Genomic DNA, 27,226 nt, shown 5'->3' with positions numbered 1-27,226 from the left:
AGTGTCTTGCTCCTTTTGCCTTTTGATCTGACTGCCCAAGCTTGCCCCGAGGTCTCGGGTGCCGGACGCTGTCTGCTCCGGCCTGGTTATGGGCTCAATCTGTCCCGAGCCTCCCCTCTTAGGCAGTAGCATCAATAATGCAGGAGGCAGCGGGTCCTGACCCCCTTGGTCAACAATGGAGCGGAGGCAGCAGAAAGAGGAGATGCTGCGGCCGTGGACAGGGCAACTGCGCCCTGACTCCCGGCCAGGCAGGTCAGCCTGGCACCAGGCCAGACTGAGAGCCCAGCTTCTACTTCAGTTTCACCCCGTCTGCCAAGAGGGGCAGTGTGAAGCGCTTCTACCTGGGGACCTTCCGGGAGGCTGGGACCACGGCTGCGGGCCTTGCAGGGGACACTCAGGAGTTTCACTACTGTGAAATACAATTTACTCAAAAGTGCATAAGATAGGAGTACACATCTTGGACCGGGGTAAAGCCTGTGCGCTCCTCTGGAGTTATGAACGTAACTAGACTGGTGGGTGATAGAAATCAAACCCTAGTCTCCTAGAAGAGCAGCCAGTGCTCTCAAACCATCAGCCTCGAAGGCAACTTACCACAAGTGGGGGCTTACTTACCTCACAGATCTTTGTGGATTCTTTTTCCCATCTTGGGATCGGCACCCTGGAAGAGCCCTGTGGATTTCAGGCAAGTCCTCGGCTAACTGAGCCACATACCCAGCCCTCTCCACTGCTTTTGTTCATACAACAGTTTCCCCAGGAGGTTTTTAATAACACTCATTTAGAAGGCCAGAGTTGGTGGCGCACGCCTTTAATCCCAGCACTTTGGAGGCAGAAGCAGGCGGATCTCTGTGAGTTTGAGGCCAGCCTGGTCTACAGAGTGAGTTCCAGGACAGCCAGGGCTACACAGAGAAACCCTTTTTTTTTTCTTTTTTTTTGGGGGGGGGGTTTCGAGACAGGGTTTCTCTGTGGCTTTGGAGACTGTCCTGGAACTAGCTCTTATAGACCAGGCTGGTCTCGAACTCACAAAGACCCGCCTGTCTCTGCCTCCCGAGAAACCCTATTTTTAAAAAACACACAAATAAACAAAAAGCAAAAAACAAGCAAACAACACATGCAGAGTTTCCCTCCTCATGATGAATTAATGTACTATAGCTCAACCAATTGTTATGGATATATCTTTTAAAATTGTAGTGTGTGTGTGTGTGTGTGTGTGTGTGTGTGTGTGTACACGCACACATACCACAGTCCATGTGTGGGGTCAGAGGACAGGCAACTTACAGGAGTCAGTTCTTTCTTTCTGCCCTGTGGGTCCTGGGAGTTGAACCCAGGCTGTGAGACTTGGCAGCAAACTTGCAGGTCCTTTGTTTTGAGACAGGGTTTCTCTGTGTAACAATCCTGGCAGTTCTGGAACTCGCTCTGTAGACCAGGCTGGCCTTGAACTCACAGAGATCCACCTGCCTCTGCCTCCTGAGTGCTGGAATTAAAGGTGTGTACCACTCTGCCCAGTTCTTTGATGACTTTTTTTTTTGAGATGGTCTCTCTATGTATAGACCTGGCTATCCTGGAACTCACAGGCTGGCCTAACTGAGATCAGCCTGCCTCTGACTCCTAAGTGCTGAGATCAAAGATGTGTACTACCACTGACCAGCTACTGATGGATTTTTTTTTATTAATTAAATTTATTCATTTATTTTACATCCCCCTCCCTCCTGTCCTCTCCTCCAATTCCTTTCCCCTGGATTTTTTTTTAAAAACTGAGTTGAGGGGCTTGGAGAGATGGCTTAGAGGCTAAGAGCACTGGCTGTTCTTCCAGAGGTCCTGAGTTCAATTCCCAGCAACCACATGATGAAGCACAACCATCCATAATGAGATCTGGCGCCCTCTTCTGGACTGCAAGCATACATGCAGACAGAACACTGTATACACAATAAATAAATCTTTAAAAAAAATAAAAATAAACTGAGTTGATGCCACCTCATCTCAGCTTCTGCTTCTGAGAGAGGCAGGGAGCTGATTAGTGGCTAAGAGCACTTGTTGCTCTAACAGTGGACCCAGGCTGGGTTTCCAGCACCCATGTGGTGAGTGGTTCAAAACCACCTGTAACTCCAGTTCCTGGGAATCCGATGTCCTCTTCTGACCTCTGAGGCCAGCAGGCACACACGCAGTACAGAAACATATGCGCCCACAAAAAACCCATACACATAAAGTAAGGAATCATCTTTTGCTTATGTTATGAATAGCCCTGGAGTATAATTTCACCCAAGTAGAATTAACTCCTAGAATGAGTCTTGCTGGACCATAGGCTGTGTGTGCTTGTAATTTTGGGATTTCTACATTTTCTTCCATAGAGGTTGTTCCAACTTACACTCACAGGGAGGAAGCAACTGTCCCAAAGGACCAGAGGCTCAGGGACAACCCCAGTGTGCCCGCAGACAGCTGTAAGAGGCAATACCAGCTGCCAGCAGCTACTCAAAGGGCTGTGCATCCAGTAAAAAGCAGTAAAAAGCAGAGCGTTCACACGGTAGATTCTCACTCAGCAAGAGGAGCCACATAGGAGAACACCAGTGATGACATGGGTAATCTTGGGTACAGAATGATGTGTGGAAGCAGCCAGGCATGTGGGGACAATCAGCAAGGGATTCTATTGACAGGCAGGGCGAACACCCAAAGCAAGGGTCTGCAGCAGGACCCCAGAGTGCGCACGATGCCGTGCGTTCATTTTATGGAGATTTATCTAGCTGGTGACTATGGCCTGTGTATGATTTTCTAAAGACAACATGGAGAAAGAGTCCTGGACAAACAATAGCAAATTCCACCCATGGGCTTAGTATGTCCTAGGCAGTTTTCAACATGTGTGAACTCACTGAATCCTTGGGGCAGGTACTACACGGATGCACTCTGTGGATGAGAGATCTCAGAGGTACACAACTTATGTTAAACAGTCTGGCCCAATGACCCTGCTGGAGAATGGCTGTGAGATACCGCCATTGCTGACCAGCGGAACTCTAGTTCCTTGTTGGCCCCTTTGCAGCATGTCCTATGAGCTTGTGGACAAGCTCTCAAACAATTGGAAGTCTCTGAGCTACCATGGTCCTCCTGGTGACCAGAAGTAATATATATCATATTGGTAAGTGGTTGGATTTTTTTGTTTTTGTTTTTCGAAACAGGGTTTTGATGGGGGACGCCCTTCTGTGTATATGTTGTCCTACTGGTTGATTAATAAGGCACTGTTGGCCAATAGGGAAGCAAGATAGGTGGGACTAGGAGTCGAAGAGGATTCTGGGAAATGTAGTCAAGAGTCACCATGTGATCTCCCAGAAGGAAAGGACGCATCAGGAGGACGTCCTTGGAAAGGTAAGTCCTTATAAAAATATGTATTAGTAGTCATGGGTTAATACTTAAGACAGAACTAGCCAATGAGAAGCCCTGAACAGTGACCAACAGTATTGTAACTAATAGAATCTCTGCAAAAAAAAAAAAAGAAAGTCTAACCTTTGCTTAGAGGCAGAGACAGGCGGATCTCTGTGATTTCGAGGCTAGGCTGGACCGACAGCCTCCGAAACAATACAGAGAAACCCTGTCTCGTAAAACCAAAAAAAAAAAAAAAGTCTAATAGAATCTCTGTGTGTTATTTTGGGGGCTAAAGTGGCGATGGGAATAGGGCAGGAATCCCGCAACAGGGTTTCCCTGTGTAGCCCTGGCTGTCCTGGAACTCATAGAGGTCTGCCTGCCTCTGCCTCCCAAGTACTGGTTTTTTTTTTTTTTTCAAGACAGGGTTTCTCTGCGGCTTTTGAGGCTGTCCTGGAACTAGCTCTTTTAGACGAGGCTGGTTTCAAACTCACAGAGATCTGCCTGCCTCTGCCTCCTGAGTGCTGGGATTAAAGGTGTGTGCCACCGCCTGGTATAAATGGTTGTGTTTTAAGAAAAGATTTATTGAGCTAGAGAGATGGCTCAGAGATTAAGAGTACTGACTGCTCTTCCAGAGGTCGAGTTCAATTCCCAGTAACCACTTGGTGGCTCACAACCACCTATAATGAGATCTGGTACCCTCTTCTGGCATGCAGGCAGAACACTGTATATGTAATAAATAAATCTAAAAAAAGATTTATTTTAGTTTTAACTATATGTATGTGTGTGGGAATGTACACATGAGCACAGGTACCCTCAGAGGCCAGAAGAGGGCGCTACATCCCCTGGAGCTGGAGTTACAGATGGCTGTGAGCCATCATGTGGGTGCTGGGAATCAAACCCTGGTTTTCCAGAAGAGCAACCCATGCTCTTAACCACTGAGCCATCTCTCCAGCCCCAGTGTTCTTATACTTGAACAAGACAAGACATTCTGCCTGGACCCTCCCAAAGAGAATGTTCAGATATAAGCATGGTTTAGAGTAGCGACTGTCGTACAGGCTGAGCAGCCGCCATCTTGGGGAATTCAGCCACACCCCCTTGCAAAGAAGCACTCCTGATGTTTTTCTGCCAGCTTAGCGGCTGTACACGAATCTACTGATACTTTAATTATCGTCTGCAGCACAGTCAATGCTGTGCTGGCCACTTAGGCCAGGGCCTAGAGGACCTTCAGTCCTGCAGCGGAGGCAGAGCTGGAGCTCAGATGTGTAGGTTGGAACTAAGTCTCTGTCGTTTTATTTACCAACAAAGACTCGGAAGTCAGATGGGGTGAAACCCTGCTAGATCAGAGAGACTGAGAAGCAGCTGACCTTGCTTTTTGGCTGGAGAGGCAGCAGGACGTCTCTTTACTGGTCCCACAGCCAAAAGGAAGTGCCACACTCAAGTCCCCGCCCTCTCCTTCCTGTGCGTCTTCTCTATCCAAACTGCTGGCTTCTCTATGGCCAATTCCAGTGGGCTACTCGCTAGCTCCACCCCTGAAGCAAGGTAAGCTTTATCTAAGTCTCAGCACATCACAGTCCAATCAAAACCCCCTCAATGCATCCCAGCTGGACCTGTTGGCAGCTTCCATCCCACTGAAAGGGGCAGAGTGGGGCGTGAGATTCTTGCCCAAGTGTCCAGTCACCCCTACCACCACCGGCTCTGCCTTAACTGCACGTGGCCTGGGGGAGGGACCACTCTGGGGTGCCCACCAGCGTGGGGTCTCCATTACTACAGGGAAGCTCTCATCCTTGCTGGGTAAAGGCTTTTAGGACAGTCTGTTGAGGGGAGGAGTACCCACACCTCTGTGAGTAACCCTCATCTGTGCTCTATAAGGAAGTTCGCCCAGGGTGGGCTTCAGCAGGTCATAAGCCTCAGTTTGTCACTGGGACCTTAGGAGAAGGGATGGATGCTGTATGCACGTGCCCCCCCGAATTCAGCAACACTTAAAGAGGAGGTTCCCTGACCAACGGAGATGGACTCACACCATGGACAACTCGTCCTCGGGTTGTTTCAGTGAAGACGTAACGAGGTGTTTATTAAAAACTCTGTTTTACTCAGAGGCAGTTAAAATTTATAATTTAAAACCCAACCCACTACAAAAGGGGGGTGGAGAATAAAAACTGTGCAATATTAACAAAAGAACAGACAGACAAGGAGACAAGGCCCAGGAGGGGCAGTCCAGGGTGGGGTCTTCCCTCTCCTGAGGCCAGGAGCAGCAACAGGGTAGTTGGCCAGGGTAGACCCTGGCCAGCCTCGGGCTAGAGAGGCCCTCAGTAGTGTGTGCTCGTCTTACAGCCTGGATGCTGTCCCATTCACTCTGCTGTGGAAGGACACAGGGAGACAGCAGGTCAGGACCATTCCGGGCAGGGTACGGCACCACAGTCACCCGCCCTGAGCCCCCAGTACCATTGGTGATTTCCAGGGTTAAGATGGCCCTGGAGGTCTGTTGGGACCCGGAAGGGTGGCAATTAGGCCTCTTCTTCCTGTCCCTCCCTGGGCAGCAGGATCTCCCCTCCCCTGGAGGGCCCAAAGCCTTACCTTCCCCATTGATGAGGCTACGTCCCACAGCCATGCGGTGAGAACGCCAGTTGCCATAGCTCCTGAGGGGCAAGGACAGGAAAATCACCATCCACGGGTGGCCCTGCCCTCCACGTCCCCATTCTCCCAGCGCTGTAGCGACTTACCCCTTGTCCCCCTCCAGTGTGCTCTGGATTTCCTTTAGGACGCCTGCTGGGTAGGAGAGACCCAGTGAGGCCTGAGCTGATAAGGCCAAACACTCTCTTTTACCAGTGGGGTGCCAGACAGGCTTGTCCCCTGGCCCACAGAAAGTGCTCCTGACTTCCTCTGGCTTTCCAAGCTTAGCTTCCCCCAGACATGCTTTCCCGCCTCAGGTGAGCCAACCCACCACACCGACTCACACTCGTCATTGAGCAGCGCGTGCTCCATCACCGGGCCAGGCTTCTTCTCTGGAAGGCAGAGTGGTCAGGTGGGCCTGTCCTGGGCCCTCCGCCCAGCCCTCTTATTACAGGGGTGAAGGGAGGGAGTGCTGGAAGCCAGAGCCCCAGATGCAGAAAACCGTTCCTTCCTGCCCCCAGCCTGAACTCGCTCACCCTCAGCCCCCAGCCTCCCTTTACCCCAGGTGTGGCCCACGCAGCAGCCCGAGAGGCCTGTCTCACCTTCGCCGCCGTCACTTTGGCTTCTTGAGTTCCTGTGGAGGGGCAGATAGTGACAATGAGAATCTCAGTCCCATGAGGAACGGGTGAGGCCAACCTGCTTGAGTAGGTCTGAGCAAGGGAGGGGTCTACCGTGGCCCCGGAAGGAGGGCGTCCTGGCCAGTCAGCCTCTGGGCCCTTCTCCTCACCTGACTGGGCCTGAGGTCCCTTTGGGGCCTGTGCTGTTGCCATTACTGGGGTGGTTGTGGTTCTTAGTTTTGGCTGAATCCACCAAACACCGGGGCTCAACCAGCCACTTGGTGGAGAGAGAAAAGCGCTCGAACTCTGAGGGTGATATCAGGTAGAAGCCTGAGGAGAGACGAGAAGCCTTGAGTAAAGCCAGCCCGGGGCTCCTGGGCCCTGTGGCTGTGGCAGCCCCCCACCCCCGCCGGGGATTCGGACAGAGCCTCCTATGGTGCTCTTCAGTCAGGGAGGGCAGGGCCAGCCTGGCAAAGCCCCGCATCTGAGCCGCCCTTGCCTCTCCATCCCCTCACCCTGCCCCACCCCGCCCACTGAGGCGCCCACGCCCGCACACCTTGGCCGTACTTGGTGAAGACACAGGAGGCGATGCCACTGACGTCCTCCCGTCGGATGCAGCTGTACCGCACCTGCGGCTTGAGCTGGGGCACCGACACCACCTGGATGTCACCCAAGTTGGTGAGCACCGCCAGGTGGTGCTCCCCGTAGTCCTCGGCTCTGCAGCTGCCAAAGTGAGCAACGGCAACCCTTCGCACCCGTGAGCCCTCCAGGGCCGCCAGCTTCAGCTTCAGCTTGGCGCTCACCTTGGGCAGCGTGAACACCTGGGCACACAGGGCGGCTGGGCATGAGTCACCCCGTGACCACACTGTGGCTCTCCCACCGTTACTACCATGGGGGTCTTCTCGTCCTTCAGACGGTGCACAACAAGCTCATCTGGTCTGAACGCCGCTCAGCTCTCAGACACAGATCTTGGGCCAGGAGGGTGCAGGGCCCTGGCATCTAGTCTGGGCACCCTGCGCCTCCCACCCCAGTGCTCCTCCTCTGACCTTTAGGTCTAGGACTGACACACAAGACCCGCCCCCTCCCTTTCCCTGCAAAGCACACGGTCCGACTCCAAACGAGAACCTTCGTCCCAGCTGTCATTATTTGTGCTAAGGAGCTGGACTCTGCTGATGTCTTGGGGACATCAGGGGACCCTGCCATGGGGCACCTTGAATTGTTCCTCTGACACCACAAGCAACTGGTGGCTCCCTTGCATGTCTGGGCTCTTCGACAGGTCGTGGGCTACTTCCAGGGGCTCGGGGAGGGGTACACTGTGTCCGTCGAGCACCAGGATGCCCACCACAGGTGCCCGATGCATCAGCTGGATCTCCTTAGCTACAAGGGAGGCAGGGTGGGGAGGAGGCAGTGTGGGGACAGGGCTGTGACAAGCGGCTCGGTGACACCGCACACCGCCCAACCCAAGTAGGTCAGGCCCCCTGGGTTTTCCCGCTCAGTACTCACCCTGCTCAGCCCGAACTGGCTCATCCATTCTCCGCTCCGCAGGAGGCACACGCAGGGAAAAGGCGTACACGGTACCTCCATTGGTGCCAGCCCACAGTGAAGGGCAGTGGCGGGAGCCTGCCAAAGAGTAAAGGCGTGGGCATCGAACCCTGGGCTCTGGAGCTGAGTGGGACTGGTGGCCTGGGCTTCCACCCCAAGCACGGCTACTGAAACCCTAAAGTCAAGCTGGGAAGGGTCTTCAAGCTTCAGTTCCCTCCTCTGTAAAACAGACGTGCGGGGCTGGAGCAATGGCTCAGAGGTTAAGAGCACGGGCTGCTCTTCCAGAGGTCCTGAGTTCAATTCCCAGCAACCACAAGGCGGCTCACAACCACCTGTAATGAGATCTGGCGCCCTCTTCTGGCCCTCAGGCAGACATGCAGACAGAACACTGTGTACATGATAATCACAGGGCTCCACACACAGATGGTATCAAACCTAACTGAGATAGCTGTGTCCTTGCAGGGACACAGCAGTGGCCACTACATCTAGCTAGGGACAAACATTCCCACACGCCTACTGAGTAGCAACAGAAACACGCCACCCCCAACCCCTGTGGAGCTAGAAAACAGCAGTGCTGTTTTACATGAGAAGGAAGCCAAGGTGATATGTAAGGCCACGCTTCTAGAGTGGAGGAAGGCTGTCAAACCAGGGAACTGACTGGCCAGCCCAGGAGGAGAGGGGGAAGAAGCGAGCATTGGTTCTGGTTTCCGTCTGCCACAGACAGGCCTTAAAGGGTCCCAGGCAGGCAGCATTACCTGTGCGATTTCACACCGGGAGTACCCATCCCATGCCCTCATGCCAGGGGTGTCTCCTACCACGACATGCTCTACACCCCCCACCTCAGGCTGGCTACTCACTGTCCCTTAGGTAGGTGTCAGCAAAGTAGAGAGTGCGGACAAAGCCGGTGAAAGAGTCCTCGGCCGAGCGGGCCTCGATCTTACGCTGCACTGGCGCCAGCTCCATGTTCTGCAGGCCGCTCCGCTCCACCTTGGTGCTCACAGCCTGAGCTTGTGCCTGCGAGAAGTCGGGCTGGGCTGAGGGTGGGCTCTTGCCTCTGCTCCTCAGGCACTGACTCATTCAGTGCGGGTCCTTCCAGGGAAGGGGCAGCTGTGGCCAAGCCAACCACCGGACTGCCTGGGCCCAAGTGGGCTTTGTCCATGTAAAAGGTTCCCTGAGGAGAAAGAACTTGCCCGACTTCTCAGCATTTCATGGGTAGAAAGGGACAGAAAAATAGTAGGACAATTGTGCTGGCTAAATTTGTGTCAACTTGACACAGATTAGAGTCATCTGAGAGGAGGGAGCCCCAGTTGAAGAAAAGTCTCCATACGACTGGTCCCAGCAAGCTTGTGGGGCATTTTCTTTTTTTTTTTTTTTTTTTTTTTGGTTTTTCGAGACAGGGTTTCTCTGTGGCTTTGGAGGCTGTCCTGGAACTCACTTGGTAGTCCAGGCTGGTCTCCAACTCACAGAGATCCGCCTGCCTCTGTCTCCCGAGTGCTGGGATTAAAGGCGTGCGCCACCACCGCCCGGCAGTGGGGCATTTTCTTAATTAGTGACTGATGGGGGAGGGTCCAGCACATTTTGGGTGATACCACTCCTGGGATGGTGTTTCCGGGTTCTATAAGAGAGCAGGCTGGCTGGAGAGATGGCTCAGAGGTTAAGAGCACTGACTGCTCTTCCAGAGGTCCTGAGTTCAATTCCTAGCAACCATATGACGGCTCATAACCATCTGTAATGAGAATTGGTGCCTCTTCTGGCCTGCAGATGTGCAGACAGAACACTGTATACATAATGCATAAATCTTTTTTTTTTTTTTTTTTTTTTTTTTGGTTTTTCGAGACAGGGTTTCTCTGTGGCTTTGGAGGCTGTCCTGGAACTCGCTCTGTAGACCAGGCTGGTCTCGAACTCACAGAGATCCGCCTGCCTCTGCCTCCCGAGTGCTGGGATTAAAGGCGTGCGCCACCAACGCCCGGCTCATAATGCATAAATCTTAAAAAAAAAAAAAAAAAAAAGAGCCCTCTCTTGGGCTGGAGAAATGGCTCAGGGGTTAAGAGAACTGACTGCTCTTTCAGAGGTCCTGAGTTCAATTCCCAGCAACCACATGGTGGCTCACAACCATCTACAATTCAATCTGGTGCCCTCTTCTGGCGTGTAGACAGAACACTGTATATGTAATAAATAAATCTTTAAAAAAGAAAGAAAGACAGCAGGCTGAGCAAGTTCTGGGGAGTAAGTCAGTGAGCAGCACCCTCCATGGCCTCTGCGTCAGCTCCTGCCTCCAGTTCCTGCCCTGCTCGAGTTCCTTCCTGACTTCCCTCAGCGATGGACAGTGCTGTGGAGTGTGAGCCACATCAACCCTTTCCTCCACGACTTGCTGTGGGTCATGGTGTCTGTTTCAGCGACAGGAACCGTGACTAAGGCAGCCATCATGATTATTTACTTGGGGCCATCTCTAAGGTAAGGGTCGCGGTCGTGGCTTTCCGGATGTGGGAAAGCGGAGGCCAACGGGCAGCACTTGCTCAGTGGGTGGTGAACCTACTTGGTCTGGATTCAGAGCCTGTGCTCACAGCCCAGGGGGAGACTGTATGGTCCCGGAGATGGCTGCTCTGAGCCCTGGGCCTCACCTCTCCTGCAGGGCCACCAGGCCGCCGTTTATGACTGGACACTCTGCTGCGGCGCATTCGACGATATGACTGGCGCAGAGACTTCTTGAGGGACTTGACTCGAGACAGTGGGCCCTCCAGGGCCAGCTGGTCACTGGGGTGCAGTGTGCACCTTGAGAGAGGGGGGAGTCACGTGAGGCCATCAACACCACAGGGTCCCCAGGTCCTCACAAGGCCCCGTCCCAATCTCCAGCCCCAGACGCCCTGCTTACTTGACAAAGACCTGCCGCCGCTGCTGGTGATCAAAGAGGCCAAAGCCGTGGCTGGTGCCAAAGGCCACGAGCCGCCACTCAGAGTGCAGAGCCAAGGAGGTGACCACAGCTGGCGGCTGGCACTGCACCAATACAAAGGGCTGAAAGCCCGGCTCAAAGCACACGGGCCCCGGGCGGGCGGCGAGGCGCTCGTGGCCCTTCCAGCGGTAGCCCTCCTGGTCCTGAAGCAGGTCGGCCTCCACGTGCTCCACGGCGTGCTCTGCGGCCTCATCGTTCAGCTCCAGCACCAGCACCTGGGGCGGGGACAGGGACAGAGAGTTCAACAGGGCCCAGGCACCACAGCACAGAAGGGACTTAGGAACCAAGCCAAAGCCCTGTCTGCCTGGCTGCAGCCCAAATTCTCATTTCTGGAGGGGGAGCGTAAGTCACTCTGGGGGGGGGGGCACTCACTATGGGAATCAAGCATCCTGGTGGGAACGGCTGATGTTGAGGCTGGGAAGGGGTTCCTGCTGTGCACAGCCACCCAACCACCCTGCCCCCAGCCCCCCCCACCCTGCCTCCAGCCCCCTCACCCTACCCCCTACCCCTCCACCCTGCCCCGCCTGCTACCTGCCCTGCGGTGCCTGCCACAGCCAGGTAACCACTGTATTTACAGAGGAAAATCTTCTGGATGCCCAGCCGAGGGTCGTCGCTGTACGGATCAAAGGAGCCCACCTGCCAAGGTCGGGAGAGGCCTGTGAGTGGCCACTGGCCTGGCCTAGCTTGGCTCCCTGCCCCTCCGGTTCCGGGCTCCTGGCCTCACCTTGCGGAGTGGGGGCCACTCATCCTCACCCTGGGTACTGAGGTTCTCGTTGAGGTCTGTATCCGTGAGGAACACTCTCACTGTGCTGAGTTTGTACAGCAGCCGTAAGCAGACCCCCGAGGCATCCCAGAACCGCACGGTACCGTCCTCATGCCTGCAGACAGAGCCTGGTGAGGACTACGTGAGCCAAGGCGCGTGGGGTCTGGAATGCATAATCCAGGGCTCTGCTCCACCCACCACGTCCTCCTTGGAAAAGGGAAAGTAGCCACCGGAAGTCACCTACCCTGTGAGCAGGAGGTCCCTCTGGGGTGGGGGTGGGGCCAGGTTGGTGCCACCATCTATGGGCCACTCCTAGAAGAGACCACGAAGTCCAAGAGAGCCCGGGCCCAACTCAGGGCTGGGTTTGGGGCTAGGGCTGCACCTACCCTGGAGGAGAAGGGCAAGGCCTGGCGGCTGCCTGCGGCAATGACACGCTCCCACAGCTTCAGGGGGATGTTGGAGACGTGGTGAGAGCAGGTGATCGCCGAGCAGTGCAGGGAGGCTAGGTAGGGCAGCTGGACTGGCGGCCAGCCCGCCGTCTGCAGGTCAATCACCACCAGCTCCTCCTCTGCCAGCACTACCAGGGCGTAGGGGTCATCAAAGGCTGGGGCACAGGACAACAGTCAGGGCCAGCAAGAGGCAGCCAGCCCCGTCTGGCCTGCAGAAAAAGCTCCAGGCCGGGGGCTGGATCCATCGATCTATATTGCTTGTCTTGTGAAAAATTAAGAGCTACAAGCATGCTGGGCAGTGGTGGCGCCCGCCTTTAATCCCAGCACTCAGGAGGCAGAGGCAGGCGGATCTCTGAGTTCGAGGCCAGCCTGGTCTACAGAGCCATTCCAGGGCAGCCAGGGCCACACAGAGGGAAAAAAGAGCTACAAGCAGAAGCATGGTATTGTGGGCTCACCCTACAGTGCCACCACCAAGGCCTCTCCAGGCTGCCCCAGGGACCAGCACCCCGAGAACCAGACAAGAGCTCAGTCAGGCACGGGGCAGCCACAAGTGCTGGCTTCGGAAATCTAACGTTTGGCCTTGACCCGATCCGTCAAGGGTGGTTAAGTGTTTTTTCTCTGCCATAGCGCCTCAGTTTGCCTTGTAGGCCCAAGGCAGGGACAGGTAGCAAGTCACCAAGTGTGCCTGTGTCCCCAGAATGGCCCTCAGGCTTCAACCTGTGGACTGCTTGCCCAGCTAGACCCGAGAGGAGGGAACAACTCCAAGCTACAGAGCAGGAGGTGGGCGGAGAGGCCGAGAAGGAAACACAGGCTGGGGTCTCCCTGGGTGGGGGAGACCAGAAGACTCCAAGTCAGCAGTCACTGGAGCAGCCCCAGCTCCGCCCCCAGAGGCCCTTGGCTGGGAAGTCATGGTCACTGGCAAGGGAGGCCTGCCCTCCTCTCCTGGTCAGTTCCCAGGTCACCCCTGGCTTCTACGGCAGCCCTTGCTGGTTGGTCTTGTCAGTTTTACTATTTATGAAGCTGACTCAGGGTTGGCCCCACATGGCTACCGCTATCCCTCCCAGACTTCACCATATCTAAGCCAAGTTGGATGGGCAAAATAAACCCAGCAACACAGATCTGCCCTGGTCGGGCCAAATCCCCTAAAGACAGCTTGGGACAGGTGATGTGTAGCCTGGAAGGGTACCACTGGCCTTGGTGGCACTAAGAAGGGGCAATGACGCCAAGAGACGCCGAAGGGTGGCAGGTTTGAGAGCACCTACTCGTCCCCCGCCTTCATTTTCTCAGCTGCCCGGAACCCCGCCCCTAACGCCGTCTCACCTGCTGCAGGATCGGCCTCCGTGAGGACCGTGAAGTCAATGATGCGTGAGGTGAAGTCGAAGGCCGTCTGCTGGCCATTGTGGACCACTGACACGCAGTGGCGGTCCCCGTAGCTGGCACGAGGCATGCCGCCCTGGAAGATGGTGAAGGGCAACCTGCAGGCACGGGAGAAAGGTGGGCTGAGTCGCAGCTGGGACCTGATGGGGCACATGGGACAGTGGCCAGGCTTTGTGGGAGGGGCTGGAGGCTGGAGGCAAAATTGGAGATCCCATCTCCTCCCAACTTCAATAGCCTGGGAGGACTTGGGGGTGATGTGGGGCCCCTGGGCGAGGAGCCATCCCTACTCCTCTACAGTGGCCTCCTAAACTGTGCCTACACCAGGCCTCGCTAGATACACTTTCTTCTGAAGAAACAGGGCGTGGCCACAAGAGTAGGGAACTCTGGCTGACAGCATCTCTCTGGGAAGGCCGAGGGAAGGGACGGGACTGGATTTTGCAAGAACTATTCACTGAGAGGTGGAATAACAAATCTGACACCCTGCCCTAACCCTGTTTCCCTGGGACCAAGAACCCAGAAGTCCTCACGAGGCACTGACTCCCCAGGCAGGAGCCCACGGGACTTCCCGGGGAAGCCGTACAAAGCAAGATGGACAAGGCATTGGCACTCACCCTTGCCTGGTGGTAAGCCAGAAGATTTTGGTTATAGCTTTGCAAGGAAAGGGACCTAAAAGAAAAGGTGTTAGCTTGAGCGGGTCTCCCATAAGATCTAGATCTCTCACGTGAACCTGTGACGGGGAGGCTTTCTCTGGGCACTTCCCTGAGGCAGCCACAGTGGGAACCAGAAAACCAGCTGTGTGGCATTGAACCAAGCCCTGAACCTCCCTGGGCCCAGATTCTGCTTCTGTGAGCTAGGCAGCCTACACCCGAGTTCCAGCAAAGACCAGAGGTGCTCCTCAGGCAGAAGACCAGGTTGGACCCTCCGGGCAGAAGCACTGACCGTAAGGTATGGAGCTGTGCAGGGGGTCTGGGTTCTGAGTGTCACTGGACACGGGCCACTGGCAGTGGCTGCCGTCGGAGTGGCAGGTGACAATGAGGCAGCCATCCCGCTGCCAGCTGACATTCTCTAGTTGCTTTGGAGGAGGAGAGGAAGAGGTTAGACGGGATCAGGACAGCGTCGACACAAGGACCCAGGAGAGCCGCTTTCCCAGCACCACCTACCTGGCTGCTGAGGAAATGGGAAAGCACACGCCTGCCCTGAAGGTCCCAGATGACAACGAGGCCTCGGCTGTAGCCAATGAGGATTTGGTTGGGGTCACGAGGGTGCTCCTGCAGAGCCTCCACCATCTCGAACACTCTCCGGTGGCGGGCCTCCTCTGGCAGCCTAGGCAAGGGAGAGCCATGAGCCCATGCAACAGTGGGTACCCCACATGCTGGCCTGGGAAGATGGTGGGGCCAGCCACGTCACGGTGAGGGCCATGTACAATAAGACATGGTATTTATATATTCAAACACACACACACACACACACACACACACACACACACACACACACACACACACACACACACACACACTCAGGGGCAGGTATGATGGTAGACAGAAACCCAAAACTTAGGAGCCGGAAGGTATTCAAGATCAAATGTAGTTGTAGAATAGTTTGAAGTTAGTCTGGGTCACGTGAGACCCAAATCGTCACAGATAAAGTCAGTCTGCTGAGTGTGGTGGCTCACAACTTTCATCCCAGCACTCAGGAGGCAGAAGAGCTGGAGTTAGGGTGGGCGTGAGGCGCCCAGTGTTGGAGTCTGGTCTCTCTGCAAGAGCAGCCAGTGCTTAACCATGGAGCCGTGTGTCTAGCCTCAAAGACATTTTTTAATGTGTGCAAGGAACATTTACAGGAATTTAAGCTGTGGGACAATTAAATGTGATTATTTTAAGTATCCTTTTGAAAATGTTATTTTATTATATGCGTTTATTTTATGTGTATGAGTATACCATGTATGTTTAGTGCCCACAGAGGTCAGAAGAGGGTGTCAGATTCCCTAGAATTGGAGTTATGGATAGTTGTGACTGCCCTGTGGGTGCTAGGAATTGAGGCTGGCTCCTCTGGAAGAGTAGCCAGGACTCTTAACCGCTGAGCCGTCTCTCCAGTCCTTGAAGTCAATTCTCTCCTACTTCTACCTGGGTCCCAGGGATCAAATCAGGATGTCAGGTTTGTGTGGCCAGTGTTAAACTTTGCCTGCTGAGTCATCTTGATGGCCTTTTTAGCTGCTGTTGTATGGTGTATGTGTGCATATATGGTCATGTATGTATGATGTGTGTGGGAGGATGCCCATGCAGAGGCCAGAAGTTGACATTGAGAGTCCTCCTCAATCATTCTCTGCCTTAGGTTTTGAGACAGGATCTCTTTATGGAACTTGGAACTTACTGGTTTAGCTAGACAGGCTGGTCAGTGAGGTCTCAGGAACCTCTGGTCCCACATCCCCAATCCTGTGACATACTACTAGACCGGGTTTTGTCTGTCTGTCTGTCTGTCTTTTTCTTCCTTCCTTCCTTTCTTTCTTTTTGGTGTGTGTGTGGGGATTGAGACAGGTTTCTCTGTGTAGTCCTGACTGTCCTGAAACTTACTCTGTTGACCAGGCTGGTCTCAAACTCACTGAGACCCGTCTCTGCCTCCTAAGTGATAGGACTAAAGACTTGCACCACCACTGCCAGTCTGGCTAAGGTCTTCCTAATGAACACACAATATCATCATAGGAATGAAAACTGCTGGGAAATTAGATGGTTTCTAATCTTACGCCATTAAAAACAGCACTAGGGGTGGGGTGCAGCTCAGCATCTGAGGACTTTCCCAGCATGCCTGAGGCCTTGGACTTGACCTCCAGCACATACCAACACAACATACACACATACAGAATACTCTACAATGACAATTAAGGACCTCTGTCTTCTGTAGTATTTACCTCTTTGGTTGGAGACCTTGTTAAATGTGATGTCCCCAGACTTAAGGGATGGACAACTGGAAAACCTTGGTACCATGGCTGGTACCTATAATCCTAGCACTCAATGAAGCAGAGATACAAAGATCTAGACACCATCCTTAGAGCATGTTTGGGACCAGCCTGAGCTATGGGAGACCCTGTCTCAAAACCCCCAAACAAAATAAAAACCTATGTAAGTGTCAGAGTAAAAGTAAACAAAGACTTAGACTGCAAGAAGGGAATCTCAGGCCCTCCAGCCCCTCCCTGATAGCCAGCTCGCCATGGGGCAGGAGGGGTGAGGCTGGACCCTCAGGTCCCAATGTCCCGCCCATAGACTTGGCCCGGCTAGGTACCAGCTAGGCACCTCACAGACTGCTTGGCTCTGACCCCAGGCATCTGCCCTGCCAACTGGGAAAGAACAGGGGTTGGAGTCAGAAGGACCCCACCCCATACTAGGAGAGCCTGGTTTGCCAGATGTCTGCGCCCTGAGCCTGGTCCGGGGCCTCGAGGGTTGAGTCCCTAGCACACTGGCCACCTGCCTTGGAAGTGTGGCATATTCCACAGTTGTCAAACTGGCCGGGCGAGCTCTTGTCCAACTTCATTGCCCTCTAGAACCCTGTCACCCTCTGCATTCCCATTACTGCTCTGAATTCCTCTCTGTGCTAGACTCTGATGTCACGCAGCAAGCCTCTGAAGAGATGGTAACAAACTTCTAGGCTTCTCGGCCCCAAACCTCAGGTGTCCGCAGGAGTCGGCTCAGCACCCTCACTGCACAGCCATCATTATTTTATGTATGGGCATTTGCCTTCATGTGTGTCTATGCAGTGCCCCTGGAGGCCAGAAGAGGGCGTCAGATCCCCTGGGACTGGACTTACAGATAAGGTTGTGAGCCACCATGTGGGTCCCCAGGAAGATCACCCAGAGCTCTTAACTCCTGAGCCCTTTTTTTTAAAATTTGGTTTGAGACAGGGTTTCCCTCTGTAGCCCTTGACCGGCCTGGAGCTCGCTCTGTACACCAGGCTGGCCTTACACTCAGAGATCTGCTTACCTCTGCCCCCTGAGTGCTGGCATTAAAGGCATGTGTCACCACACCCAGCCACTTCTCTCACCTTTAAGTGAGGTGACAAAATTACTTCTAAGACTATTCCCCTCTATTGCTATGATGTTAACCTTTAAGTGAGGTGACAAAATTACTTCTAAGACTATTCCCCTCTATTGCTATGATGTAAGGTTTTCAGATACTCAATTTGAGGGGTGGGTAGGAAGTTGAGGGTTTTTCTTCTGGACCCCTTAGACTTCCTGGGATAGAAACGACAGACGGAGGCTTAATTACTGGGGACCAACTGGAGAAGGCCGTGGCCCACTTGAGGCGCTGAGCAACTCACCATTGCAGCACTGCCTCTGAGCTGATGGTCCTGTCGTCCAGTGTGCGGAACCCTGGTATCTGCACCACAAACACGCTGCCACTCTCGGTGCCCAGGTAGAGCAGTTCCCGGGAGGAGTGAGGTAGGATCTCAGTGATCTGTGTGGCGCTGGGGGCAGCCCTGTGAAAAGGGACAGCTGGCGATGAGCTGAGGTACGGGCAGGTGGGACCCCATGACTTCCCAGAATCTCTACCAGTCCCTGGAAGGCCTCATCTAGGGAGCACAGGCCTTGAGGGCCTTGGCTGGCTTCAGGGCATCCTGGGCTATGACAAACGATCAGTTTACATTCTGCCAAGGTGGGAGACAGGTGGCAGGGCGCGTGAGCTGTGGGGCAAGAGAAAGACCGAGCGTGCAGGCATGGTAAGGGCGCAGCCCATCAGTCTAAGAAGGGCCCCTGAGCAGCCCATCAGTCTAAGAAGGACCCCTGAGCAGCCCATCAGTCTAAGAAGGACCCCTGAGCAGCCCATCAGTCTAAGAAGGCCCCCGAGCAGCCCATCAGTCTAAGAAGGGCCCCTGAGCATGAGATGATGGCTTGGACACAGGCACTGCCAGTCATTCAGCAAGACTTGCAAGAGATGAGCCCACCCTAGAACTGGGGGGAGAAAAAGGTAAGATAAGGAGGGGCCAGCAAAGGGGGAGGGGACCACCCTGCCCTTACCCCGGGGGTCCCCGCAATGTGAAGCTCTCTTCTTCCTGCAGCTCTGACACCCCACCCTTGACCTTCAGGCTCCACAGGTGCAGGCTGTTGTCATCCAGCAGAGTGATCAGCTGACACTAGGGAGAGAATGGGGACAGGAGCTCGACAGAGCCAATATTCTTCAAGGCCTTTACTTCCCTGGGCAGCCCAGCCTGGGTTGGGTTTTTCAAGAAGCTCCAGGACAACCCCTGTGCGGTTCTCAGGGTGGCTCTGGGCCTCCAGGTAGATAGAGGGAGGGAGTCCCACGAGCACCAAACCCAGTGCCAGCCCCAACCCCACCTTGCCATACTCCCCTTGCAGAAGGTATGAGGCTAAGAGGGCACCGAGGCCCTTCCCCTCCCTAGGCAGGTGCTCACCTGACCAGGCAGGAAGTGGATCTGCGTCACAGCGTTGTTCTCCTTGTGAAGCCCCATGAACTCTACCCCAGGGGCGCCATATCTAGAAGGCTCAGGAAAACCTTGGAAAGCTGGACACTGCCCTCCTCAGCCCTAGTGGTCTGTAGCCTGGGTAGCGAGGGGCGCACCCAAGCAAGCGCCTGTGTGGCCATATCAGAGGGCACAGGGTGGGGGGGAGGCAGCAGTGGCACTGCCCCGGGTGTACTCAGTGATATGACCCTGGGGGCTGTTCCCCAGCAGGACAGGAGGGGGGGGCAATTCCCCAGAGAGGTGAAGCCCTATCCTGGCAACAGCTAGGCTGTCACCCCTCCCCCCACCCCATCCCTGCAACATGAGCTGTAACAACAAGGCCTATCACCTGTCACCTGGTGGCACCTGCGGGAACACGGAGCACCGTGGGGGAGGGGGGCACCCCCCGGCAGCCTTGCCCTGAGTCTTGGCACCAGCGACTAGCAACCAGGATGTGATCCTGGCTGGTAATGATTAACTAGATGGGGGAAAACTGTACTAGAACGGACTACAGCAGGGCCCAGGGCCCTGGCCTCCTGTGTGTGTATACAGCAACCTAGCCATCTGGCACCTGTACTAACAGGGGACTCGGGAGGACTTTGTGGGAGGAGGCGCCAGCTCCGCTACCCAAGGTGGGCCCCTGTCTCCTAGCTCCCTAGGGTTCTTAGCAAAGGGTGAAGTCAGACGTCTTGAGCGAGGGGCATCGTCTAATAAGACCTGGCTCATCCTGGGCTAGCTAGAGGAGTTGGCCTGGGGTGGAGTCGCTTGTATTCCGGTCCCCCACCGTGGTGGACGGAGGGCTACACGACTAGGTGATGTCTAGTCACAGCTCAGGGAGGGCCTGTCTCTGCCAAGCAATGCCCATTCCCTTCCAGGGACCAGCGGCCGCCCAAGTGCTGGCCCACTGCCTGCCTAAGGCCATCCCACTGCGCCTGTGGACACAGAGCCCAGGAATGGTCCGCTCCAGCCTTGTATGGAGAAAGGTAAACAATTAAAAAGGCCCGTCTCCACTCACCCCTGAGTGGATGGATATCTGCACCATTCCCAGGGACAGGAAGGGCCACGTGAAACTTGCTTTTGGCAGGGGTGTAGAGCTGAGGGCAGCAAAGGAATGGAGCCCAGGCCTTCCCAGAGATGTGGTCACCTGTCCTTGACATACTCTCCCATGAGTTTTGTTGCCATCATAGCCTGAATGACGTATTGGGAATGACCTCCCGGGCACCGCTTACACAGTGCTAAGGCACAGACTTCTTTGGAGTCTCCTGCCCCCTAAACCAAGTCTCCCGGCCCATACCCTGTCAAGGCAGAAGGACAAGATGCTGAGGCAAGCTACTAGCCACACAGGGTCCCACAATCAAGTAAGTACAGCTCAAGTCCTGAAACTTCCAGCTAGGAGGGAACCCGAGTCGTCAGGACAGAAAATCAGCGTCCCAACCCCAAAGGACACACAGCTTGCCGTGCTAAGTTTTGCCTTGCTTTTGAACCGGCCACCCATGATCACAAGCAAGGAAAGGCAGACCCTGTGCAGATCTCCGACCCGACGCCCCAGACCCCACCTGGGCCTCTCCCAGGGGCAGCAGGCACTGGAAAGGATACAGCTTGATGGCTCCCGAGCGGGTGCCGATGGCCAGGATGTGCAGCGAGGGGCTGTAGCCGAGGGCGCTGGGCTGGTGTGGGAAGCCATGCTCCACTGTCTGCAACGAAAGCCATGTGGGTTGGGCCCGTGGACACATCCTTCAAACCCCCATGTCCCCCCTAGGGTTAGGGCAGGGCCAGGAAGCCACAGCTCAATCAGAACAGCAGGAAAAGGGGCTCGGAGCTCAGCACCTCCTGGCTCTTCCCAGACACAGTACTGGAGCTAGCCCTGGCTCACTCGTTTCTGGAGTCCATACCCCTAGCCACAGGGCCACTCCTGTGAGCTCACTGTCTCTGATGGCACCCAGGCCACCTGACACTCTCGAAACTCGTGCCTCTACCAAGAGCATTGTGGGTCATACTTCAGCCTTCCTGAGTGTCTGGGAGGGGCTGGGAGGCAGGGGAGACAATGGTTTCTTAGTGAAGAGGTCTGGAGATATCACAGTTCCAGGCCCACCCTGTGGCCTGAGGACACGGCAGCATCGCCATCTGGCTCTGGACTCCCTGTCACAGTGTTTCCTCAATCGTTTGCCCAGACGGGAAACCTCTGGAGGATTGTTGCAAGTTATATGCTTTTTTTTTTTTTTTTTTGGTTTTTTGAGACAGGGTTTCTCTGTAGCTTTGGAGGCTGTCCTGGATCCTGGAACTCACTTTGTAGACCAGGCTGGCCTCGAACTCACAGAGATCCACCTGTCTCTGCCTCCCGAGTGCTGGGATTAAAGGTATGCGCCACCAACGCCCGGCAAGTTACATGCTTTTTATTCATTCCCTTTTCACTAATTTTTTTACATTCATTCATTCATTTTGTGGTGGGACCCAAGAGCTACGGTACACATTCAGAGGTCAGAGGACAACCTGTGGAAGTCTTTTTTCCTTCCGTCATGCAGGTCCTGTGGATCAAACTCATATGGTCAGGTTTGGTGACAAGAGCCTTTTTCCTGTGTTTGCTGCGTAAGGCTCGAAACCAGAATTCAGTCATTGGAACCCACAGCAAGGTGGAAGGAGAAAACTGCCTAACAAAGTTGTTCTCTGAGCTTGCTGTGGTGGCACATGCCTTTAATCCCAGTGGGGATCTGAGTTTGAGGCCAGCCTGATCTACAAAGGGGATTCCAGGACATCTAGGGACAGAGAGAAATCTGCACTGAAAATACACACAGACACACACACCCCACAAACACAGAGTTGTCCTCTGCTCCCCACACATGTACCCACATGTGAGTTCACACAGCATATGAAAGGTTTAGGTATTACTCTGGCTTGCCCTGGTACCTGGCAGGATTCACTCAGGCAGTTCTCTGGCCAGCCCAGAGTTCCATGAGAACCAGTCTGCATGCAGGTGTAAAGGACCCCTTTAAAGGACAGACCCCGGCCCACTCACACACTCTTATCTTATTTCTCTTATCTCTCACTCTCTGCTCTGCTGGGTTGGTTCCTTCTCACCCCCCTTCCTTTCCTGTCTACCAATAAATTCCACATGGGACTGTTGACTCACGGTTCGTGTCTCATTACTGGGTAAACTTTAGACATTTAACCACACCATAACTATATGTATGATACATACACACATGCCGGGCGTTGGTGGCGCACGCCTTTAATCCCAGCACTCGGGAGGCAGAGGCAGGCGGATCTCTGTGAGTTCGAGACCAGCCTGGTCTACAAGAGCTAGTTCCAGGACAGCCTCCAAAACAATACAGAGAAACCCTGCCTCGAAAAACCAAAAACTAAAAAAAAAAAAAAAAAAAAGATACACACACGCACACATATAAATGACATATATACATAATTTGCGGGGGAGGAGAGACAGGGACTCTGTTTTACGTAGCTCTATCTGCCCTGGAACTCACTGTGTGGGCCAGGCTGGTCAGAGATCCACCCACCTCTGCCTCCTTAGCACTGGGATTAAAGGTTCGCGTTATTACTAAACCTGGTATACGTAATTCTTGAAAACACAGAGAGATGTGGCTGACCACACGCACCCACACTCCCACGTGCGTTCACGTACAGGGATAGCTTCTCAGTTGTTCACCTGCGTGAGGTCACCCCATGTTAAAGGCTTTCAAATGAAGAATGGCTGGGGAACACTCCTGAGGAGTCCGCTGTCTCACTCCCCAGGGTTTCCACAATGGGGATCCCATCCTTGCCTGAAGCTCTGGGTATCTGTGGAAGGAGCTACAGGCTGATGTAAACACACCAGAAGCACCCATTGGGAGACTTGGGGCTCTGTTTCTCAGCCAGCTACCTACCCCAAGGGGCAGATTCTGGTGAACGGGGTTGGACTGGAGCACAGTAATGGCAACTAGCCGCTCTCTTAGCTAAATCATCGAGTCTGTAGTGCGGAGGAGTGCGGAGGCGGCCTCTCCAGCTCTCTGGCCGGCTCTCCTGAGACAGCCTTATCAGACCTCCAAGCAGGACAGAGATAAGCTCTGGTGACAGCAGGCACCAGAGGGGAGCAAATTCATGGCAGCCCCTCCCCACAGTCCAGCCCAGTGGCTCAGGGGAGGAGGCCGGTCAGGGAGAACAGCGCTAACAGATGCCTCCTTGGGGGATCCCTGGGGCTGAATGGGGGGGTGGATGGGACAGGAACACAGTCTGCCTTGTAAGGGGCCTTACCTGGATGGTCAGCCAGGAATGCAGGAACCCAGAGAGAACCCAGTCGGAGGCCCCCAGCCAGCCCCGGCCCCTGTTCAGCTATGTGAAAAATGCGGAGCCTGGAAAAGCCTTAAAGATAGCCGAGTGTCTGGAATGCAAACATTTCCCAGAAAAAGGGCAGCAGAGAGCTCACACAGGTTGGTTGTGTACAAGGGAGGAGCGCTTACAGACCTCAGCTGGGCCTGGGCTGATTTCAGGTTGCTGAAGCCAGGAGAAGTCAGAGGCCTGGAGAAAGTTACAGAAGCTAGCATTTTCCCGGTTACCACCAGCAGCGGCAGTTTAGGCCAACGCCTTTGGAATGTGGAATCTGGAGGACCATGGGGGGCAGGGAATGCCCTCAGGAGCTTGAGGCCCAGTGGGAGGCCCCACACCTTGAGCTGCCCGGCCAGAAGCCAGGAACCTAATGTGGCCCTTGCTCACTCGCCGGGTGGCAGCTGCTATGCCCAGGAGATGACTTTTAATCATTTAACTCTATTTCAACCAATCCAAACATATAAATAGGGATCCAAACTGCCCAGTGGTTCACACCAGCAATCCCAGCACTCAGGGGGTGTGAAGGCAGGAGAGTTAGGAGTTCCAGGCCAGCCTGGGCTACATGAAATATGCAGCTCCCTCACAGGGAAACATTTCAAATGGCTTCACTGAAACAGCCTGAACCCCAACAAGGCAGGGTCGGGCTCTGCGGGCCAGTCTCAGGCCTCACCTTTCAGCTGGAAGTCTCTTAAAGCAAGGCCAGGTAGTCTCTGTGTAACCCTGGCTGTCCTGGAACTCGGTCTGTAGACCAGGCTGGCCTGCTTCTGCCTCCCAAGTACTGGGACTGAAGGCATGCACCACCACCAGTGGGAGAGCCAGGTATTTTCAAGGAGACATATTATGAAGTGCAAAATATACCAGAATTTACAGATTTAGTATCTATTGCAGAGGACCTAGGTCTGATTCCCAGAACTCACACAGAGGCTCACACTGTCTGATTCCAGTTCCAGGGACAGGGCATGGACATGGTACACAAGACACACACACACACACACACACACACACACATACAAAGAGCCCAGTGGTGGAGGTGGTTACTTCAAAGTCAGCCTAGTCTAAATAGTAAGTTTCAGAAACCCTGTCTTGAAAAACAAAAACAAACAAATAAGTAAATCCTTTCCCAAACGCACACATAAAGCAATCAAAACATCTCATTAGTAATTCTACTGCCTATATGCAAAGACAATATTTAGGGTATATTAAATAGAATTATTATCTAAATTAATTCAATTATTTAGCGGCAGAAAATTTAAATTATATACATGACTTCTATTATAGTCTTTCTTAAAAAATTATTTATTTATTTCTATTTCATGTGCATTTGTGTTTTGCTTGCATGCATGTCTCTGTGAAGACATCGGATCCCCTGAAACTGGAGTCACAGATGGTTGTGTGAGCTGCCATTCAGGTGTTGGGAACTGAATCCAGGTCCTCTGGAAGAGCAGTCAGTGCTCTTAACTGCTGAGCCATCTCTCCAGTCCAAAAGGGCGGGGGTTTTTCTTTGTTTTTTGAGATAGGGTTTCTATGTAACAGCTCTGGCTAGCCTGAACTCACTCTATAGACCAGGCTGGCCTCAAACTCATAGAGACCTGCCTGCCTCTGCCTCCTGAGCGCTGGAATCAAAGGTGTGCATGGCCGCCGCCGCCACCACCAGGCTCCCTGTTCTTCCAAAGGTCAGTTTAGAACAGGCACCCAGTCAGGCTCAGCAAACCTCACTGGGGTGATACCCATGATGCCCTGAGCATCACTGGACTGAACAAGAGGCGTTTGGGGAATACAGTATGTGTGAGGATTGTTGACCCAGTGTGAGAGCAACTGCCCCCAGACTGTCTGGCTGCTAGGGGCCTCGTTTTCCTGTAGCACTCCCAGGGCATCTTGTCCAGTTGACAACACTGAGGACCAAGGCTCCCTGGAAAGCAAAAAAAGGGGCATAAACCCCACAGGGCTGTGCCTGGACAGGGCCCCAGGAGAGCAGCCACTCCCCAGGCCCGAGGCAGAGAACCTTACGGGGAGAGGTGTATGGAGGGCTCAATGGTCCCAGCTGGGACACGGAGGAAAGATGTGGTTTTGCCAGATGGCCTGACAAAGGCAAGCGAAGAAAAAGGGAGGAACTAGAAAGCCAGGGTGTGTCCTAGGGAAGCCAGGTAAGAGCCCATCCCGTCCGCCCCAGACATCCTGCATCTCAGTGTCCCGGCCACACTCCGGCTGCCCCTTCCCCAGCACAGTCTCAATTTTTAACCTTTCAAGCTCTGGATTCCCCTGAGTAAGTTCCATGGACGGTAGTTGCTGGACCTTGCTTAGGGCCCTGAAGGGTGAGCGTAGATGGTCTTTCTCAAGGGAGACGCCCACATGGTACCACAGAGCCTCCCCTGTAATCCAGAGCATGTGGGCAGCAGGTACAGCCTCAGGGAGACTAGGAGTGTGAGATCCCCAGACCCCAGAGAACTCCAGCTCAGGATCAAACTAGGAGACCAACACTCCGTCAGCTCTCCCTCATTTCCCCAGCCTGTCCTGTCCTGGCTGCTACCTGGGCTCAGGTGACCTCTGCTGAGGGAGGAGAACAATGGACTCTTTTGACAGGGAAAGGAGAGCAGAGATGAACAGGAGCCACCAGACTGTAATACCAGTCCAAGTCCTGTCAGATTGTGAGAGGCTGGGGAGGACTCTCCTCTAAGCACAGGCCTTGGGGAACCTGTCCTGTCTGTCAGGGGCTGAGAAGAAAGCCCCAGGAGGCTGCTCAGGGCCACAGGAGGAGGGGGCACATCCACCTGGCTGGCTAGGTGACTCTGCCAGATACTGGGTGTGGTAAGCTCAGATTCCTGGCCCCAGCTGCTTGGCCCTCTCTGTGTGGCTGTCACCTGACACTGGGGCCCAGGTAGGCAAAAGCCACAACAAAACGACCTGGCACTGGGCTAGGCACTGGTTAGGAGCACGCTGTTTACTCAGGGGGCTGGAGGTGCAGTGGCAGGAAGGGTCTGGGTGGGGCCTCTGCTGCAGCCCAGGGCAGGCACCTAGGCCCAGGGCTGCTCACACCTGGGTGTGGCTTTTCTATTCTGTGCGCCTGAGTTTCACCAGAGGAGCAAGCAGGGCCCAAGCAACCAAACCCTGAGGTTCCCTTAGCTGGCCTTACACAGTACCACAGTTGTCTTACTGGGTTTGAAGACCCACAAGTGTTTTGTTTTTTGTTTCTTTTTTTTCTTTTTGTTTTTTTTTTTCGAAACAGGGTTTCTCTGTGGCTTTGGAGGCTGTCCTGGAACTAGCTCTTGTAGACCAGGCTGGTCTCGAACTCACAAGAGATCCGCCTGCCTCTGCCTCCCGAGTGCTGGGATTAAAGACATGCGCCAACACCGCCCGGCTCCCACAAGTTTTAAATGGCAGGTAAAGAAAGTGAGGCTCCAAGAGAGGAAGACACCACTACCATCAAAGCCACCCAGTCAGTAAGCAGATGGGACAAGACCCTGATTATCCCTGGGAGATGCCCTCAGGGACATGCTTAGGCTGGCAATCCCTGGAGACCTCAGTTTTCTCACCTGTGGAGTGGGGACAACACCCATCTATGTATGAGTCCTTGTGAGAATGAGGTCATGACAAGGCGAACCCTGGTACATGATGCTGCCCACAAGAAGCAATTAAGTCACCAGGGGCTGGAGAGATGGCTCAGCAGTTAAAAGCACTTGCTGTTCTTGCATAGGACACAGAATCAGTTTCCCAGCACCCAGATGGTGGGACACAACCATCCCTAACTCCAGTTCCAGGGGATGTGGTGCCTCTTCTGATTTCTGGAGGTACCAGGCATGCGAGTGGTGCC

The 27,226-nt window shown here is 54.2% G+C and overlaps 1 protein-coding gene across 4 annotated transcripts in view; it reads right to left on the bottom strand.

The window, feature by feature from the left end:
• Nucleotides 1–5,416: 5,416 nt before the first annotated feature.
• Nucleotides 5,417–27,226, bottom strand: part of Llgl2 (LLGL scribble cell polarity complex component 2) — a 38,459-nt gene continuing 16,649 nt past the window's right edge. Inside the window, exons 3-26 of one of the 4 annotated variants that reach the window (XM_013113385.3) lie at nucleotides 20,698–20,795; nucleotides 19,054–19,135; nucleotides 18,659–18,774; nucleotides 17,962–18,120; nucleotides 14,817–14,979; nucleotides 14,596–14,728; nucleotides 14,268–14,322; nucleotides 13,600–13,754; nucleotides 12,217–12,434; nucleotides 12,075–12,142; nucleotides 11,792–11,945; nucleotides 11,599–11,703; nucleotides 10,990–11,282; nucleotides 10,739–10,889; nucleotides 8,975–9,131; nucleotides 8,079–8,195; nucleotides 7,786–7,952; nucleotides 7,132–7,396; nucleotides 6,746–6,905; nucleotides 6,561–6,592; nucleotides 6,303–6,350; nucleotides 6,069–6,114; nucleotides 5,923–5,984; nucleotides 5,417–5,704 (exon numbers count right to left, since the gene is read on the bottom strand). In XM_013113385.3, coding sequence (XP_012968839.1) covers nucleotides 5,697–5,704; nucleotides 5,923–5,984; nucleotides 6,069–6,114; nucleotides 6,303–6,350; nucleotides 6,561–6,592; nucleotides 6,746–6,905; nucleotides 7,132–7,396; nucleotides 7,786–7,952; nucleotides 8,079–8,195; nucleotides 8,975–9,131; nucleotides 10,739–10,889; nucleotides 10,990–11,282; nucleotides 11,599–11,703; nucleotides 11,792–11,945; nucleotides 12,075–12,142; nucleotides 12,217–12,434; nucleotides 13,600–13,754; nucleotides 14,268–14,322; nucleotides 14,596–14,728; nucleotides 14,817–14,979; nucleotides 17,962–18,120; nucleotides 18,659–18,774; nucleotides 19,054–19,135; nucleotides 20,698–20,795 — 3,012 coding nt within the window. In that variant the 3' untranslated portion in view covers nucleotides 5,417–5,696. Of the gene's footprint in view, nucleotides 5,705–5,922; nucleotides 5,985–6,068; nucleotides 6,115–6,302; nucleotides 6,431–6,560; nucleotides 6,593–6,745; nucleotides 6,906–7,131; nucleotides 7,397–7,785; nucleotides 7,953–8,078; nucleotides 8,196–8,974; nucleotides 9,132–10,738; nucleotides 10,890–10,989; nucleotides 11,283–11,598; nucleotides 11,704–11,791; nucleotides 11,946–12,074; nucleotides 12,143–12,216; nucleotides 12,435–13,599; nucleotides 13,755–14,267; nucleotides 14,323–14,595; nucleotides 14,729–14,816; nucleotides 14,980–17,961; nucleotides 18,121–18,658; nucleotides 18,775–19,053; nucleotides 19,136–20,697; nucleotides 20,796–27,226 lie in introns of those variants that run through there. The other 3 variants (XM_005069914.4, XR_005878517.1, XR_005878516.1) reach the window with 3 other exon arrangements.

This window comes from Mesocricetus auratus, unplaced genomic scaffold, assembly GCF_017639785.1.
Source record: "Mesocricetus auratus isolate SY011 unplaced genomic scaffold, BCM_Maur_2.0 Super-Scaffold_100007, whole genome shotgun sequence".
In the NCBI taxonomy this organism is placed as follows: domain Eukaryota; kingdom Metazoa; phylum Chordata; class Mammalia; order Rodentia; family Cricetidae; genus Mesocricetus; species Mesocricetus auratus.
The sequence above is the reverse complement of the archived record's forward strand: the minus strand, read 5'-3'. Positions and strand labels throughout refer to the sequence as shown.